Source organism: Aythya marila (genome assembly GCF_965140915.1).
Source record: "Aythya marila genome assembly, chromosome: 8".
Taxonomy (NCBI): Eukaryota; Metazoa; Chordata; class Aves; order Anseriformes; family Anatidae; genus Aythya; species Aythya marila.
Window position 1 is genome coordinate 12,003,750 of NC_139049.1, and position 16,090 is coordinate 12,019,839.

The 16,090-nt window shown below is 42.8% G+C and overlaps 1 protein-coding gene across 7 annotated transcripts in view; it reads right to left on the bottom strand.

Moving 5' to 3' along the window:
• Window positions 1-5,604: 5,604 nt before the first annotated feature.
• SOAT1 (sterol O-acyltransferase 1) overlaps window positions 5,605-16,090 on the bottom strand; it is a 28,726-nt gene continuing 18,240 nt past the window's right edge. For all 7 annotated transcript variants that reach the window (XM_082765868.1, XM_082765864.1, XM_082765865.1 and 4 more), the window contains exons 8-16: window positions 15,155-15,233; window positions 14,456-14,537; window positions 13,725-13,770; window positions 12,475-12,604; window positions 12,015-12,112; window positions 11,416-11,514; window positions 10,829-10,964; window positions 9,994-10,139; window positions 5,605-9,170 (exon numbers count right to left, since the gene is read on the bottom strand). In XM_082765868.1, coding sequence (XP_082621994.1) covers window positions 9,114-9,170; window positions 9,994-10,139; window positions 10,829-10,964; window positions 11,416-11,514; window positions 12,015-12,112; window positions 12,475-12,604; window positions 13,725-13,770; window positions 14,456-14,537; window positions 15,155-15,233 — 873 coding nt within the window. In that variant the 3' untranslated portion in view covers window positions 5,605-9,113. The remainder of the gene's footprint in view (window positions 9,171-9,993; window positions 10,140-10,828; window positions 10,965-11,415; window positions 11,515-12,014; window positions 12,113-12,474; window positions 12,605-13,724; window positions 13,771-14,455; window positions 14,538-15,154; window positions 15,234-16,090) is intronic.

Below are 16,090 nucleotides of genomic sequence, written 5' to 3' on the forward strand. Positions count from 1 at the left end.
TTATTCTGTATAGCATGGTCTATTTTCCCAGGAAATGAAATTCAAACAGTTTTTTGTTGTGTTTTTGTTTGTTGGTTTGTTTCCTAGTTAACAGCTTCATTCAGGGTGGTACTTACATGGATGGAAACAGCCGTAGTTTCTTTTTATGATCTTCAAGCAGAGTTGTGTATTTACTGAAAACAAGTATAAATGTTAAAACTTTATTACAAAGAAGTCCTTCCAGTGGTAGCTAAGCAGTCTCACCCTCTGCTTCAGTTTCTTTGCCCCATGCACAAACCGATCACAGTGTTAGAGGCAGAAAATTGCCTATAGAATTGTTCCTTAGTAGGAATATTCAGAGACTAAGGTAGGAATCAGACCTCCTACAACTGTTCCCACAGGTGACAGACCAACAGGAGCTCCTCCTTCTTGCCACTAATGACATAAATCTTCTAGGAACCTTGTCCTTTTAAGAACTCTCCCTTTTCCATAGGACTTGGCTAAAAAGTCATCAGTGGGTTTAAAAGTAACAGGTGGGGCCAGAAAATCACCACATAGCCACGTCACAGCCACCCAGAGATCCACCGCAGGAGCCACATGTCATTGGAAACTATTGAAATAATTAGAGAATGTTCTATCATGTTGGCAAACAAATGGCGAGGATTTCACTCCTGATCTGGTATTTTAATCCTTGAACAATGAGAAAATCTCCTTAAAATGTAGTCAGTTTTCTGAAGAGATCATGGGAAGTACTCAGTAGCCGTTTTGGATAAGGCTTGGTAAATTCCATTCAAAACTTACAGCCTGAAAGACTAAAGATCCCAAACAAACAAAAACCCACTAGAATGGTCAGATTATTATTATTATTATTATTATTATTATTATTATTATTATTATTATTATTATTATTATTATTTTCTGGAAAAGCTCCAGTGAGAATAAGAACTACCCTGTGCCCACCCAGCTTTGCTGCATAAAGCAGTTCTAGAAGGTAGTAGAAAAACAGAGTAATCAAAATCACTAAAAAAGACAAGCGACAACTTCCAGAAGTTATCTCAAGGGATCAAACCAGACCTCAGCTTCCACGTTCATGTTCAACCACAGAAAAATTCTTCAGAAGTAGTAATAGTGTACAGGAAATCCTCTTTTACCCTTCTCAAAGCAGTAGAGGCAAAGAATAGTTGGCTCACATTGCTCTGGAGGGCTGACTGTAGCCATGGCATTAGTGTGGGATTTAAAAACCACCCTTTTTGTGCTCTTCCCAACTACAAGAAGTGCATTTTTTTGCAGTGCTCTCAGCCTCTCATCATTTTATCCCCTCATTCTGAACACTGGAAGCTCCACAGCTTGGGAACAAATGCTGGTAAATCAGAAAGCACTTACTCATCGAAGTACTTCAAGGGCAAAACTCCCCTGTTCTTCACAATGTGAAATTCTTTGGGAACCAGACTATGTGCTAGGGTTGCCTGCTAGGAATAGAAAAGGGAAAGCACGAAACATCAATATTGAGGATGCACGCAAATTCCCAGTTCCTTGCCAGAGAGTTCACACTTTTGGCAGCCTGGAGAGCAAAGCTCACACCGTGACTTTTCATGGTGCTTCTCCCTTTTGCACTCAGAGCACAAAATAAATTATCTATATCTGGAAGCAGGTTAATATAACTAATGCTGAACTGTGGGCACGACCGAGGGGCTGTGAAACAAAAGGAGAACTGATAAGCCTTAGGATCAAAGTAAAACATTACAATTGTTTTGGCCCAGAAATCAAACAGCCCATGACAACATCAGGGAACGTACGTGAAAATTTCCTTCCTCCCACCTCGTGTTACACGCAGAAAAACAACTGAACAGCAGCACTCACAGGACTACTTGGGACTGTACAGCAGCTCTGTCTCTGTTCCTGATGACTCTCAGAGAAAGAGCTTTTGAGAGCCATCTTTTTTCTGTCTTCCTGGCGAGTCACAACATCACAAAGGTAAGAGACATCCCTGAAACAGAGGGAAAGAGTTTGTTCACTGACCCAGCCTGAAGGCAACCTACCGTTCACTTGCTATCAGCCCAAACCACATGTGAGTTTGTTCCGTTCAGTCAGAGGTCAGGCTTACAGCCACAACTCCCCCTCCTGGGCCAAAAAAACCCGATAACGTTTGTTAGGCAGATTAATCTCACATTGCCTATCACTGGCCAAAGACTATTTCTCATGCTTGTTGCCAATGCCTTATCACATACGTACCCAACATCAGATAAAAGATGGTAGAAGAGCTGAACATTTTTCAATTCCTAGTGCCATTAAGCAATGCTTATTTACAAAGAAGTGTAAAGCTATTCCATTCTAAGTCCATTAAAGCCAGAAGAGCTTCTTTTCTTAATCCATCTGGATCACAGAGTATACCAGTAAGTCTGGGATCCTTTGGACACATGCTTCCAAGAAGAGCTCATTTAGCAACTCTTTTTATTTATTATTCCTGAAACATCTTTCCCTTGAATGTCTCCAGACTAAACTCAGTCGGGATAGCTGGTCCATTCATCCAGCCACATCAGGCAGCACGGTCACCTACCACAAGAAAGACCAACGGAGAGACCTATCTGCGTTCCCAGCTCTAACGTCTTGTCACCACCCTCAGCTCCTTATCCCTTCTTTGCTTACCTTCCAGCGCCTGTCAAGCTGACAGGGTGGTCTGTCAGGTGTCTGAACTTGCTCCGACGATTAGGATAATGCCAAAGCCGATCTGGAGTTTGCAAGCAGCCCTGCAGACAAGGCACACGTGGCTGTCACTTCGTAGCCAGAAATGTGCCAAGGAGTGGGAGAGGTCAGAGTGACTGCCTAAACAAGCTCCACAGAATTATTCCTGTCTTGGGGCTAAAGAAACCAGTATGGACAGAACATTTGCCGCGAGGAGTTCACAACACGAAGGTGCAAGCACGTTTACCATTTTGCAGGCATTGGAAGACAGCACTTTGGACCTGTATCGGATGGTGTGAGCAGAAAGCTGATGGAAAGGCAAGTTAAGCTTGTATAACAAGGTTGACAGTGCTTTCCTTCTGACAACATGACAAACATGTGCCCCTAATAGAGAGACAACTCTGGAGAGAAAAAGCAGAAGGTGGAGACACTTACCCTGAAGCCCATTGTCTTTTTTACTGTTTGGAGGGATTTTAAGTATTCTGGGCTGCTGAGAGAACTGCTCGCACAGGTCAGAGCTCGGAAAATCTCCTCTGGAACAAAACTGTACTCCAGGGAGGAAGAAACAGGCCTCATGTGGTCAAGTATCTTTGATGTGCCCCTTAACACAGGGATGTCTGGAACATAACGTCAGAACTTATTTGGTAAGTGCACATTTATTCTGCTGGTGAAAGAGAAAGCAAACACCTTCATAAAATACAGGACTGAGAAGAGCCATGGGAAGATGCCCGCTCCCTTACCTCAAAGCAGGAACAAGTCTGTCGGACATAGGCAGCTAAACCCATTTTTAGCAGCTCTTGGATCTTCGGTGAAGCCTAGGACAGTTACCTTCAAACTACAGGAGACAGAAGCACTAGTGCGACTGTGCCAAGCTATCAGGCATACAAGTGCCAAGGGATGCTGTAAACAGCTTAAGTTATCTATTTATGTAAATCCATTTCCCTTCCTGGGGATTGCTACCAGTCAGCTTTCTGCAAAAACATTAACACCCTGAAATATCAGGGAGTGACAAAACAAAGGCTAACCTTAACACTCCCCCAGAAAAGCAAAGCATCCTGTTGCTGTTGTAAGGAACCTCAAGGGACCCCATCCTCCATCAGGTGTCTATCCCTGTCTCCAACCCCAGCCCTACCTGTAAGGTCCTTGCCGGCAGGTCCCACGCACAAGGGACCGCTCATTTTTCTTCCATCTGCGTTTGGTCCAGGAGCTGGCATTTCATTGGTGGGCATGGCGAACAGGTGCTTGTGTTTTTTTAATGCTTAGCCAAGCAAATTTTCAGTAATGATCTAGAAACAGAGTTGAACCCATGTTTGTACTTCACAACAGTTTTTTGTGTTATTAAAAAAAAAAAAAAAAAAAGAAAAAAAAGTTGTGTATCTGATAGCAGTAACTCGATTAGGAAGAAGCATCCGATGCTGTAGTCTGTAGTTCCAGCGAGGCAATACCAAACAGGAAGCTCTTAAATGGCTCTGTCAAGGGAGGCACTTGGACAGTCCCACCTTGTATCCACTCGGACGCAAGAAAATATATTCCATAACCAGGACTGATAGGGCATCAGCTTGATTCACAACTGCCTGTGGCTATTTTACATCCAAGTCAAATACACCTTCAGCAAATTATTTACTTTTAGCATCACAAAATGTCACTTCTCTGCACTTAATGAGACCACCAGATGAGTTCTGCTCTCTAGACACTACATCCACCATGGGAGCACTTGCTTTTTCCATTTACAAAATGGGTTAAGAACTGTTACTTTTACACATTTAACAACTGAGCCAGAGGTTTAATTGTAACTGGATTTCTTCATTATTAGTCTTAGCACTTTTTCTTATCAATGTCTTGCTAATGAAGAACTCATCTTTCTATTAACATCATCTCCAGGAACTCTCATGTGAAGCCTACCCTCCACCCCAGCAAGCCTTGCCAATACACAATGTTCTTTATAAATTCTTTGGCCTTGTTGATCAGCTGCATCCTGGTTCCCAGTTCGGTTAACTGCATTTCTTTGACCTTATACGTGCTTTTGTGCATGTAGGTGTAACGTGCAAAGAGTAACCCAGCCAGCCAAATCAGTTCTTGCTTTGTCAGGTAAATGCTTTCTCAGAAAGAAAATAGAAAAGAATTGCTAAAAGCTTTTGATAGAAAATATTACAGTGATTTCCCCACCCACCCTCCCCTCCTCTTTAACAACACTGCTTGGCAGTACATTATATTCCCCCCAGAAAGGATAGGAAGATTGATTAATGGCACTGTTGTGTAGCTGCTACAGCTTGAGGACACAGACAAGACTTGACTTTAGAGCATGTGGTGCGCAGCTGGAAGACATCACATTAAGTTCTTGGCACACAAACCCTCTTCAGGCCCAAAATAAAGGCAGAAATCACCAACATGATGTATGTTTGGCAGTTGGTCCAATTTAATATGCATTGAACTGAGAGAGTTTTGAAACTCTGGCCTGTTCCAAGAGCTATAATCCCCTTCCCCTGTGCTCCTCTCCAGCTCCAAAGAACATCCCCTGACCTAATGGAGGTGGTGAACTGGGCTCAGGCTCCCCAGAGCTGTGGGCTCAGCTTCAGGCCACCCCACAGCCCTCAGCTTGCAGCCCCTGCTGCAGGCCGCCAGTTCTCCACCCCCATGGTACGCCAGCTCCCCGTTCCCTACACGGGGAGCGGCAGAGGCCCCCCATACCTGCTAGCCCTCACCACTGGGCAGCCCTGCGGTGGTTCAATCACTACGGAAACACAGAGCTCTCCCCACCCTTGGTGTGCCCAGCATTCTGGAAGCAGCCAGCCCCACACCACCGCATGGCAGCCACCTTCCCAGGAGAGCAACCCCACACACCTTATACCCTGCACCCAGCCCCACTCCTCTTTGCACTGTTGCAGCCCCCCCATTCTCCCTCCCCAACGAGTGAAAGAAACAGGCCAAGACACTTTTTCTTCCTCCCCTAATAGCAAAATATATTTCAACTGCTGTAATAGATTATAAACAGCTCTTCTGCATGACAGAACGTGGTACAGGTTGCATACATGGAATCGCTGGTGCTGGGGCCAGCACACACTTGCTGTGCAGAGCCGGCTGCTGTGCTGTCCACTGCCTCTTCTTGCCACTGCAGCAGATGAAGACCCAGGCTTCTCTGCCCTGGAAGGGGGAGTTGGCCCAGCTACAAGCACCAGAAGAAACGAGGCTGAGCTCAGCTGGCTGAGGCACTGTGCAGAGCTGGTCCTGCAGGAGCTTGCTCACAGGTCACACTTACATTGGACTTCTGTGCTTCCAGCCCATCTATGTTCAGAGGGTGGGAGTTTAACAGTTCGCTTGTCCGTTAGCCGGTGGGCTTATCCATGTCAATGACACCATTTCATACTAAAAACGACATTAGGATTTTGCCCCCTCCCACCACAGCAGGTAGCATGTGCCTTACTCAGGCAGCTGTCACAGGACAGCATACAGTTAACTGCTCAACTACAGGATTACTTCGCTTTGGAAGGCAGGAAGCAAAATATCCCAACAGCATGTACGAGGCATAAAGACTGCACAGATTGTCTTCTTGAGAACAAATCATTTTCTGCATGAGAACTGGGACTCATTTTGGACATACTTCACCAAATTAATACTGATTCTTGTGATGTTATTGAGCAATGAACTGCAGCTGTACTGGCTGCCATTCCAAAGCTGGAAGCTTCTTACCTCAAAACTTACGGAGTTACCATGGAAGCAAGCTTTACAATTCTTGTGTTGGAAAGAACCACAGGGAACAGTATATACCATTACTGGGCATTTGAAAAGGGCAGGTTGTGAACCTCAGCATTCACTTTGACCAGAACACCGTACTGCCAGCTCTGGTACTCACAGGCTAAGAGGAGTTCTCAAAACAAGCATGGTGTAACTGACTAATTAAAAAAGTAATGTGCAAAGGACTTCGTATTTCCCCTCCAGTACTCTCAGAAAAATGGAAGGAAGCCTATAATCAGAAGCAATTAAAAAACCCCATGAAATTGAAAATAATTCCCTGACAGCACGTTGCCAGATGCCTTGATCTACAAGGCTGAAAGCCTCAAACTGTCAAAGAACTAAGACGAGTTCCAACAGCTAGGCACCATTTTTGGTTGCCTTTTGCTTGCCAGGTGCTCAAGCCTTCAGGCTTTAACCACTAAGGACACTGACACAGTAAATGCTGTTATTTTTTGTTAGGGATATGACAGTGCCAGCTAAAAGGGAAACACTACAAGTTGGCACAAAGTGCCGTGATTACCTTTTGAGAACACTGAGATAGTAGCAAGACCTGACACAGGCATCAAGAAGAAAAATCAAGTCTCAAATCCGCCATACCCTATCTGAGTGCAATTACATCTGTACAGAACTGTTTCAAGCACCACAACTCAGAAGTACCGGACTGAAATTCATCCTATATTAAGTGACAGAGCTGTTTGGCCGAAGGGTTTGTTTGCTTTTTTTTTTTTTTAAAAAAAAAAAAAAAAAAAGGAAGCTTGAGTTGACTGACTGCTTAATTGCTCCAGCACTACTCCTTCCTCCCACATAGGATAAGGTAGAAGAGATTTAGGATTATTCATAGTGAACAAGAGGAAAGTAATCCATTTAATTCTCCAGATTTTATATACTAATACTGCCACGTTTGATCATATGCGTGAACTCCTTTCTTTGAAATCAATTCAGCTGTTTCAACAAACAAGTTCCAGTGTGAGGTATTTTTAGAGGAGAGCCACATATGCATATGCTGTATTTGGCAAAGTTGACCTGACAGTGTCCTTTCTGAAGAGTGGGATTTCCTCTTACAGGAGACTGAAGGCTGGGACAAATTTAAGTATCATTTAGCTCTCATTAAATGGCTTTTTTTTTTTCCCCTCAAGTTAATAAAAATAGAATCCCAAAGGACAGTGTTAAGTGGATTGGGAGACAAGTCCATCAGTCCCAATACTGCTGGTATCCAATACTTAGGCTGTAGGTCAGTAAGGAAAAGCTGTTACTGAAAAGTGCCAATTAGGAACATTTAAGTACTTAAGAAATTCTTGTGACCAAAGTTAAAGGTAATTATCAGGTTACCCTCCTCCTCCAATAACAGCTGTAATTTCATTAGAACTAGACAGACCCAAATCCTGTTTAAGTCCCTTTCTGTGCTTACCATCTGACGTAAAGGAACTGAAGGGGCTCTGCTCAATAGGCAGGGTAACTGCTGTTATAGATACCAAACCACCACATTCACCTAATGCTTCTCCCTTTAGCAGCATGTGGGAGGATGTCCTACCTCTTCAGAAGAGGGAAGGTAGTATCTAGGAAACTGACCTTCACCTGAAAACCTCCCTGAGGAGAGCAAACAGGCAGATGAAAAGCAGCTCCGACTCCAGCTGGGTGAACCCTTACTCCCCACTGCAGTGCTAGAAGCTGCTACAGTACGCATTGGCAAGAGGCACCACAACTTCCTGGTGTTGAACTTGACACAGCCATTTCAAGTGAGAATGCACTAGGTACCTGTGAAGTCAGCTGCATTTTCTTGCTGTTTAGTCGTAGTATTTCAAATCTTCCTCACTACAGAAAGCCTTAACTTGTATACCTTAAAGCACCTGCCAAATTAAAGAACAAGCTGTTTTACAAAGAGGTTGTGTTAAAAGAATTAGTTATCTGGGAGGAACAGAAAGGGAAAGCTACAAGAAAAACTACCCCTTGACTCACAAGGGCCTTCTGAGAAAAAAAAAAACAAAACAGTGTAAAGTCAGCTGGGAACTTAATACAGAGAAAACCTAAATTTTCCATGTAAAAAAAAAAAAAAAATGCACCCACTGTGCCCTGCTTCTGAACATAGAAAGATCTGAGTCTCCAATGCAGCCACAAGTAAATTGACAATGCCCTCTTCCTCTGCCCACTTGAAATCTCCAGGCAGCCAACGTACATAGAAAGCAGTTCAAAGCCATCCAGGAATACTTTGGCTATTTTCACAGCAAGGAGGCAAATATCCTGTTGCTCTGCCACTCGTCCGTGTCATAGCAACGGACAAGATCACAAAGAATAGAAGTTCTGTAGACATCCCATTACCAAAAATAAGAAAAAATGCAAAGGGATGGCTAAGGAAGATGGACGGAAGCCAAAAACGAGCTACTAGCAAATCTGACTAGTCTATCTGTTTTCCAGAAGAGCAGCAACTTGGGGGACCCCTGGATGAGTAGGATTCCAGTAGATTCCACCTTCAGCTCAATATTTCACTGGCATGGAAATGGCTCAAAGAGGGACAGCACGTAAAGGATGCTGCCTATGAAGCCTGGTGCAATCCAGTTCAACTGGGTTGCACCAGTAATGTTTTTAAAAATTACAGTTTCTCCCAAATAATCAGGAGGCAAAATTTCCCTTAGAGAAAGTCCATAGTGAGTTAGGTCAATGGTCCAAATACTCAGAGGATGATTCTGATCTTCTGTGGTGATGCGGCCCAGAGCATACCAGTTTTACATCTGCATGTGACATGACCACGAACGTGGCTTTAAGTAATCCATGAACGTGGGCTGCAAAACAGAGAGGCAGTATGTTAGTCACAGGCAAACGCCACCAGCTGTGGCGTGGTCTGCTGAAGTCAAACTTCCCTAACAGGGAAGATCAAGTCACATTTTCATATCCCACAACCCTAATCTTATCCCCACTGAAAGGCACAGAAGTCTAGCTGCAGCTGCAATGAGCTGCCTGCCTTCTGCCCTGCCTGTGGTTCTGACACATCAGCTCAGTGCCAACTAATAGCTTATCACCTCATGAAGCCTGTCATTTATGACAGCGATCTCTTAAGTGGGAATCAGACTTAAAATTGAATTTGCCTGAGCACACCTTTGGCTAAAACTGAAGTCAACTAGCACAGAACAAACTTTTATGTAGGAAGAAGTCTGATGCCAAGGAAGTGTCAGAGAAAGCAAGTACAACAAAAAACCCTGACCATTTATAGGCAATTGATTCTTGTTGCCACCCACACTAATCCGGGAAAGGCACAATAGGCTTAGTTTCTGTGGGCCTCCTAGACAAGTTTCTCCTGACCTCAGTGGCCGAGTGCTACAGTTATATTCACACAGCCAGAGCATACTTGGAAGTAGCACCTTATGTCCTCTCAGATGTGGGAAAAACACCCTCAGTTTCACTGTCAGCAAAGAGTACTAAGGAAAGCACTTTTGTTAAGAAGAGCTTTCTGAGATTCTACGGGTTTTAGACTAAATACCTCTTAATAAACTAATAGAGCAGACTGTCAGAAAGGCTTGTGCCATTTAATTCCTGCCCTGTCCCAAAGCAATAAAAACAAGCTGCTCATACGGTCAATTATCCCACAGGGCAGGGTCAGTCACTCACATTTTCCAGAGGGCAATACTGGCGGGCATACCACTCCTGGCTATACAGGCAGATGATGACACCTTGGCCCAGGAAGAGGGACGTCCACATGATCACATTCCAGATGGGCCCCTTCCGACGGTCGTTAAGAATGAAGTTGAAGACCACTGGGAAGAGGTGAAACAAGAAAAGCGGCTGAAAATCACTTGGAAACCAGCTGATGCTAGTGGATACTCCCCTTCCTCACCACTTCATTCCCAGAACAGGGCTGTTCCTTAACACTGGTGTAATGCACAAAAATCTGATTATGCACTGCATTAAAGCAAATACTAGGACTTGATTCTGACCTTTACTTCCAAGAAGTTCACTAGCAAGCTAGCACAGCTGTATGCCTCTCTGCCTGGAGATCAATACCGATTTGTTATGCATGTGACCAAAACACACTGGCAGAGGTGGCCTAGAGTTCTGAAGCCCTCTAACTTATTCTAGCTCAAAATCAAAAATAAAATCCAAGAGCCCTCACTTGTGTGCTCTTCCTTGCTGCAGTAGCAAAATAATACTTGTCTTACACTACAGCTTGAAAGGAAGAAGGCTTCCAACCTGCTGACATGCAGAACTAAGACTTTGCAAAAAAGGAAGCAGTGCTACTGAATATGTATGGTGTGACATGAACAGTAGTATGCATCATACACAGTCTCTTCCTCCCCATCCATATCTTGCTTGTTTAAGTCCCAAGTTTAGCTGCACAAAGCCATTTACAAAGTTTGGACCCACAATTGCAGACTCTTGGAGAGGAAACAGTTCCATACATCAGTGATGCCACAGCCTATTAACATACTCTCTCCTGGGAACTTACTTCCAAAGCACATAAACAGGCAGAAGAGAACTGGATAGAAGAAGCCGAAGCAGATGCTCAGAACGTACTCGTGCACAGCAGCCGATACTGAGAAGACAGACAGCATAGCTGCTGCTCTGAACTTCTTACCGAAGAACTGAAAGACAGAAGAATACCAAGTGTTATAATCTGTTCCGCTGTTTTAGTTTTGTTGTTTCAATTTATTATTTTTTTAAGCAGCCTTAGCCAAAGGGGCCTTCTTTTGCAGAGTGACGTACATAAAATGGCAAATTCTTTAGAGAACACCTTAGAATTTTTTCTTAAGACATTTCCAGTCTCCTACGTGAGTTCTCAGATTGAGCCCATGCACGACTCATCAAAAGCTCATCAAAATAGAACATGAGTTCAGACTGTTGAGTCAATCACAACATTCCAAATAGAGACCAGGCTTCGGATCCATGTTTTATGCACAAAATGGACTTGGAAGTGAGCAACAGATACTCTAACTAGTACAGCGGCTACCCAAAACCAGCAGAGGCAAATCTGTTGCGTGCTTCTCAATAGACAGTGATGGGGCATCTGGAAAAAAGCACTGTCTTGTAACTTACCCAAAGGAAGTCCCTGTATGCGTAGTAATAGAGCCAGTCATGTACTACCACGTTCCAGGTTCGGTAGTAGTTTGCATAGGATGTGGAGTTCCACCAGTCCTGAAAGCACAGTTGAAAGAGTATTAAATCTAATTCAGCACAACCCATTCTACAAATCTATTTTAGGATATTAAGAAGAAATGTTGATTGAAATAATACCAAGGCAATATAACAGTTTGCACCATGAAATAATACATTCCATTGGACTTTGAACATTTTCCTCTGTTTATCAAGATTTGGTTTTGTCTAAATCTGCAGTGGTTGAAATGATGAAAGAAAAAATGCTAACAGAGCTATTAGGTATGCCTGGTGGGTGGATCTGTTCATGCAAAGGGAAGACGTATTGCCCCACAAATCATTCAGAATTCCAAGTAAAACTACAAACTGCTCTCAAGTACAGCAACGACTTTGAGCCCTAACAGAATAAAACAAGCAAAATCCTGTAGTTGCTTCATTAAGAAAAAGTTTCTGTTTTCCTTCTTTTTCCTTTCCATGACAAAAGCATCTGGTTTAGAAGCTTTATAACACATGCTTTATAAACAGTAACTCCTGCTTCTTACCTTGTAGAACATCCTATCTGCAAAGCGCAACATCTCAGCAAATGCATTAAGCCAACAGTGAAGGAAGGCAAAGAAGACCAGGAAAAGAATAAGTACACCTAGAAGCAAGACAGAGTGAGATTGATTTTGTAGTATTCTCACTCAGCTACATGTTGGAACATGTAACGCAGTCAAAATTGTTCTGATAGACACTGACACAAGCTTTATGCCACCTACAAAAAAGTAAAACCATATCAGTTTCTTATTTCAGACGGCAAGAGGGCCTAGAATCTGGCTTTGAAGACTTAATTCAAAAAACAAACTTTTATTTTGTGCTCGCAATTCTGAAGTTTAACACTGAAGTTTCCTCATAAGACCTCCTTTGTGCATGTTTGCCCATTGTAAATATAGCTTGTATCAAGCAGTTCCCCTCCCTTCTGTCTCTCCCATAAAGATAGTTACTTATGGATCCAGGTCTTACCTGGCAGAATGGAGTTGAAGATGCAGAGTACCAGCCCTCGTAAATTAAAGGTTTCTTGGCTACTATTGCGAAACTGAGGAATGCAGAGTCTCACGAAGATGTAGTAGGCATAAAAAAGTGAACCAAGCACCTGAAACAGAAGAGCGATTTTAAGAGAAATGCACAATTAAGACATTACCACCTCACAGCTCTAGAAGACAGGAACAGAGGAACAGCAGCTGCCAGCACAAGTATAATTTTACTATGCTACTAATGAGCTTCCGTAAGGGTCTAGTCAAAAAGTGAAGCAGCAACCATCTCTGGAATGTGTTCACAGCCAGGAAGGAAAAAAATAATCAACTTTTCTACTGGTCTTTGCTACTACAGAAGTTGCAAGTTTCTACTTGTCCTATCAACTCAGATATCATGACACAGAAGACTTATGTCAATGCCAAAGTAAGTGGGCAAAGTGCTTTGTGATCTAAGTCCAGGACAAGTCTAGAAATAATTGAAAAATACATGCTGTAATTATATCTAGTATTATAACTTACTCTCTTATTCCAAAGGAGATAGTAAAAGCCAAACCACCTCAGCCCTTCCCCGGCTTACAAATCCCTGCTCTGAAAGTTGAAGTGAAAATGCCACTGCTTTAAACACTCCTGTAAACTAGGTGTGTGCTTTGTCATTCTTTTGTGAGAGTGAGCAGCCAAAGGCCTACGATTTTTTGTTTAAGAAAAAAACAGGAATGCATTGTGTTAAAGTTCCAGTCATACAAAGCCATTACTTGGAAACAAATCCACAAGAAGCTACTGAAGCTCACAGCCCAGACAGGTTCTCCTTTGACACTGAAGTGAAGATCAGGTCAGACTTCAGCTCAAATAAGCACTGAACTTCAGGCCTCTTATTTCAAAATTGGTTTGAATATCTGCAGACCAGTTGCTGTGCCAGTGCATTACAATGCATCGTCAGTATGAAGAAAGAGGGACAGAGCATGGATATTGCTCCCCCTACACACACAGCTTTGTTTGTATAGAAGGGAGTCTGCTTGCTCAAGAAAATAATTCTGGAGGCTTGTTTCAGCAAGGATTATTTATTTCTGACAATTATTAGTACAACACCATTATCTTTTTTTTTTTTTTTAAATCCATAAGTATTCTGTTCCAGTAAACCCACAACACAGTGAAGCAACTTAGTGCCCAGGGGATAAGTGTTTAGCAACACATTTTACATGACCTCTGAAAATCCATTCTTCAGAAAGCTGTATTACTCACCTGTGCAAACTTGGTAGCTACGTAGCCCCATCTTACCATGGGATTCCTAGAAAAAAGAAGTGTCACATCTAAATAGGTCTTCAGCAAAATCCTCCTTTCAATTACTTATTTTCCTGATCTATTTTCTGAAAAAGACTTTTTAGAATTCAAGGTTCTTAATCTCTTGCCATTCAACAAGAGGTGCCTGGACCAAATTGCTGGTTCCTCATGTTCAACCACAGCAGGACAACTACAGCAACCCCATAAATGGGAAAGGATCTTGAGGGCAGCATTACGCAATTACACAGGAGGTGGTGATCTGCCTAGTAGTCACAAAACTGCTGACCTGACACTACCAAAGTTCATCACAAAGTACAGAAAAGTTGGTGAGTTCCTAGTTCCAAAGGCTTTGCCCTGCCTCCTCAAACTTAGAGGTAGGGCTTTCTATGAACATCGCATGAAGCTCGCATGAAGCAATGCACAAGCCTGCTGCAGGAACTGCATACAACAATATTCAGTAACAAGCTCATCTGTTTCATGTCCTGTGCACTTCCCAAAGAAAAACTAGAACTGTCAAATTAAAAAAATATTATTAGTGGACTTTCCATAACCACATTCTGTCTTTCCCAGGTTAAAGATTTAACCACATCTTTAGAAAAGATCTAATTCATTAACTTAATAGATAGTATCCAGGGAATGTTGGCTTCAGTTCTTAGACTACTTTAACATTCTACTAGTGCTGCTCACATTACCTGGGATAGTTGTCTCTATAGATGAGGGTGGGAGCAAAGAGGAAGTACAGGTATTGAGAAATTCGGGGAATAGGTACTGAGCCTAGAGGAGGAGAACAGAAAAAGCTCTTCAATCTTGTTGCTTAACGAAGGGTTCATTTCCCCAGTACCCTCTCCCAACATACAGCTCTCATCACCTCAAAAAAGACCAGAATAGAACTAAGGGTAGGGGATTCCCAGGGGATAAAGCAAACTAGACATATCAGAAGGAATTATCCTCGTGAAGCACAGCTAATAGGTCAGGATGGCTAACAGGCAGTACAGTGCTAACACCCGGATATCACGTTTCCTTTTCTCCTACGGAAAAGAGAACTGTAAGGCCAGCATCAAAACAGGGGTTCATGTTCAGCTCTGGCAAACATCACCAAGAGAGCTTCTTGGATGTTCTTCTGGAATTGCTGTCATTTCACTAGAACACTGAACTGGGGATGTGCAGGCACCCTCTACGTACTGATCACAGAAGCAGAAATAGAGTCCTGCTGAAGCAAGACAAATCTGAATGGTCTGGCTCATTGTTTAATACCAAATGAAAAGGTTCAGACTGAAGTCATGATGCACAAGACCATCCCAGAGCCTCACCACCAGGGTGTCAGAGCAATGGAGGGTAAGCACGAGCTGGTTATGCACAGTTGTTAGCAAAAAGCAGGGCAAGTTACTCACTAGACTTCTCCTTTACAGATGACAGGACTCGAGGTACATTTTCCCGGACAAATGAATGAGCCTTCATAACCAGACGAACCTGTAATATTAAGAGAACATCACCTTAATACTCACTTTAACTTCCCAACAAAGATTGCATCCAGCATCTTAGGGCAACACCTTTAGCATCTTGGCTCCTCTCCAATTTACTCCTACCAGGAAAGAGCTGCTTCCTCTGCCCATAAGCCTGTTTAACTGTCAGGAATTTAAAACACTGCAAGGAGAAACAAGCTGTAACAATCATGACTCAGGAGAGTCAAAACACATCTCACTTACGTTCATAGGACTGCAGTATATGGTGTACAGAGGGATTCCAAATCAGACCAGTAAGCCACTAGCCAGCTAACCAAAAACTCTGGCTAGTAAAAGGGAAGCAAAAAACCCTATCCCTTTCAATAGGACAGTACATTTCAAAGTCCTGAAACTGTGCTGTTAAAGTTAAGTGTCCTAAAGCAACAACGACAAGGCTGAAATACGGTGGTACCACCTATAGATCTGTAGCTGCCATGCAGGGTTTTTCGTTCTTTTTAAAGTTAAGGACCAAAAGGAAGGCTCGTCCAAATTTAATTCTTCTACACACTGATCACTGACCATCCTTGGATTAACCCATTTAAGCAGTCCTCCACAAACTCATATCCCTCCCACCACTCCAGAAAAAGAATATTCCATTTCCAAGTTCTGTCTACAAAACAAAGGAAGAGGAATCACTTGCTGACTATGTACGTTTACTTAAAAGAGGAGTGTTACAGCTTCTTGATGAGCTACAGCACAAGTCCCTATAGTTGCTTTTAGGCATTTAGCATCCACAGGACAACTAGAAATACAATTTCAGCCTTGAAGCATGTTCAGAAAAAAAAAAAAACTGCAAAATCCTAGGGTAAAATAAAAAAGTGGTTT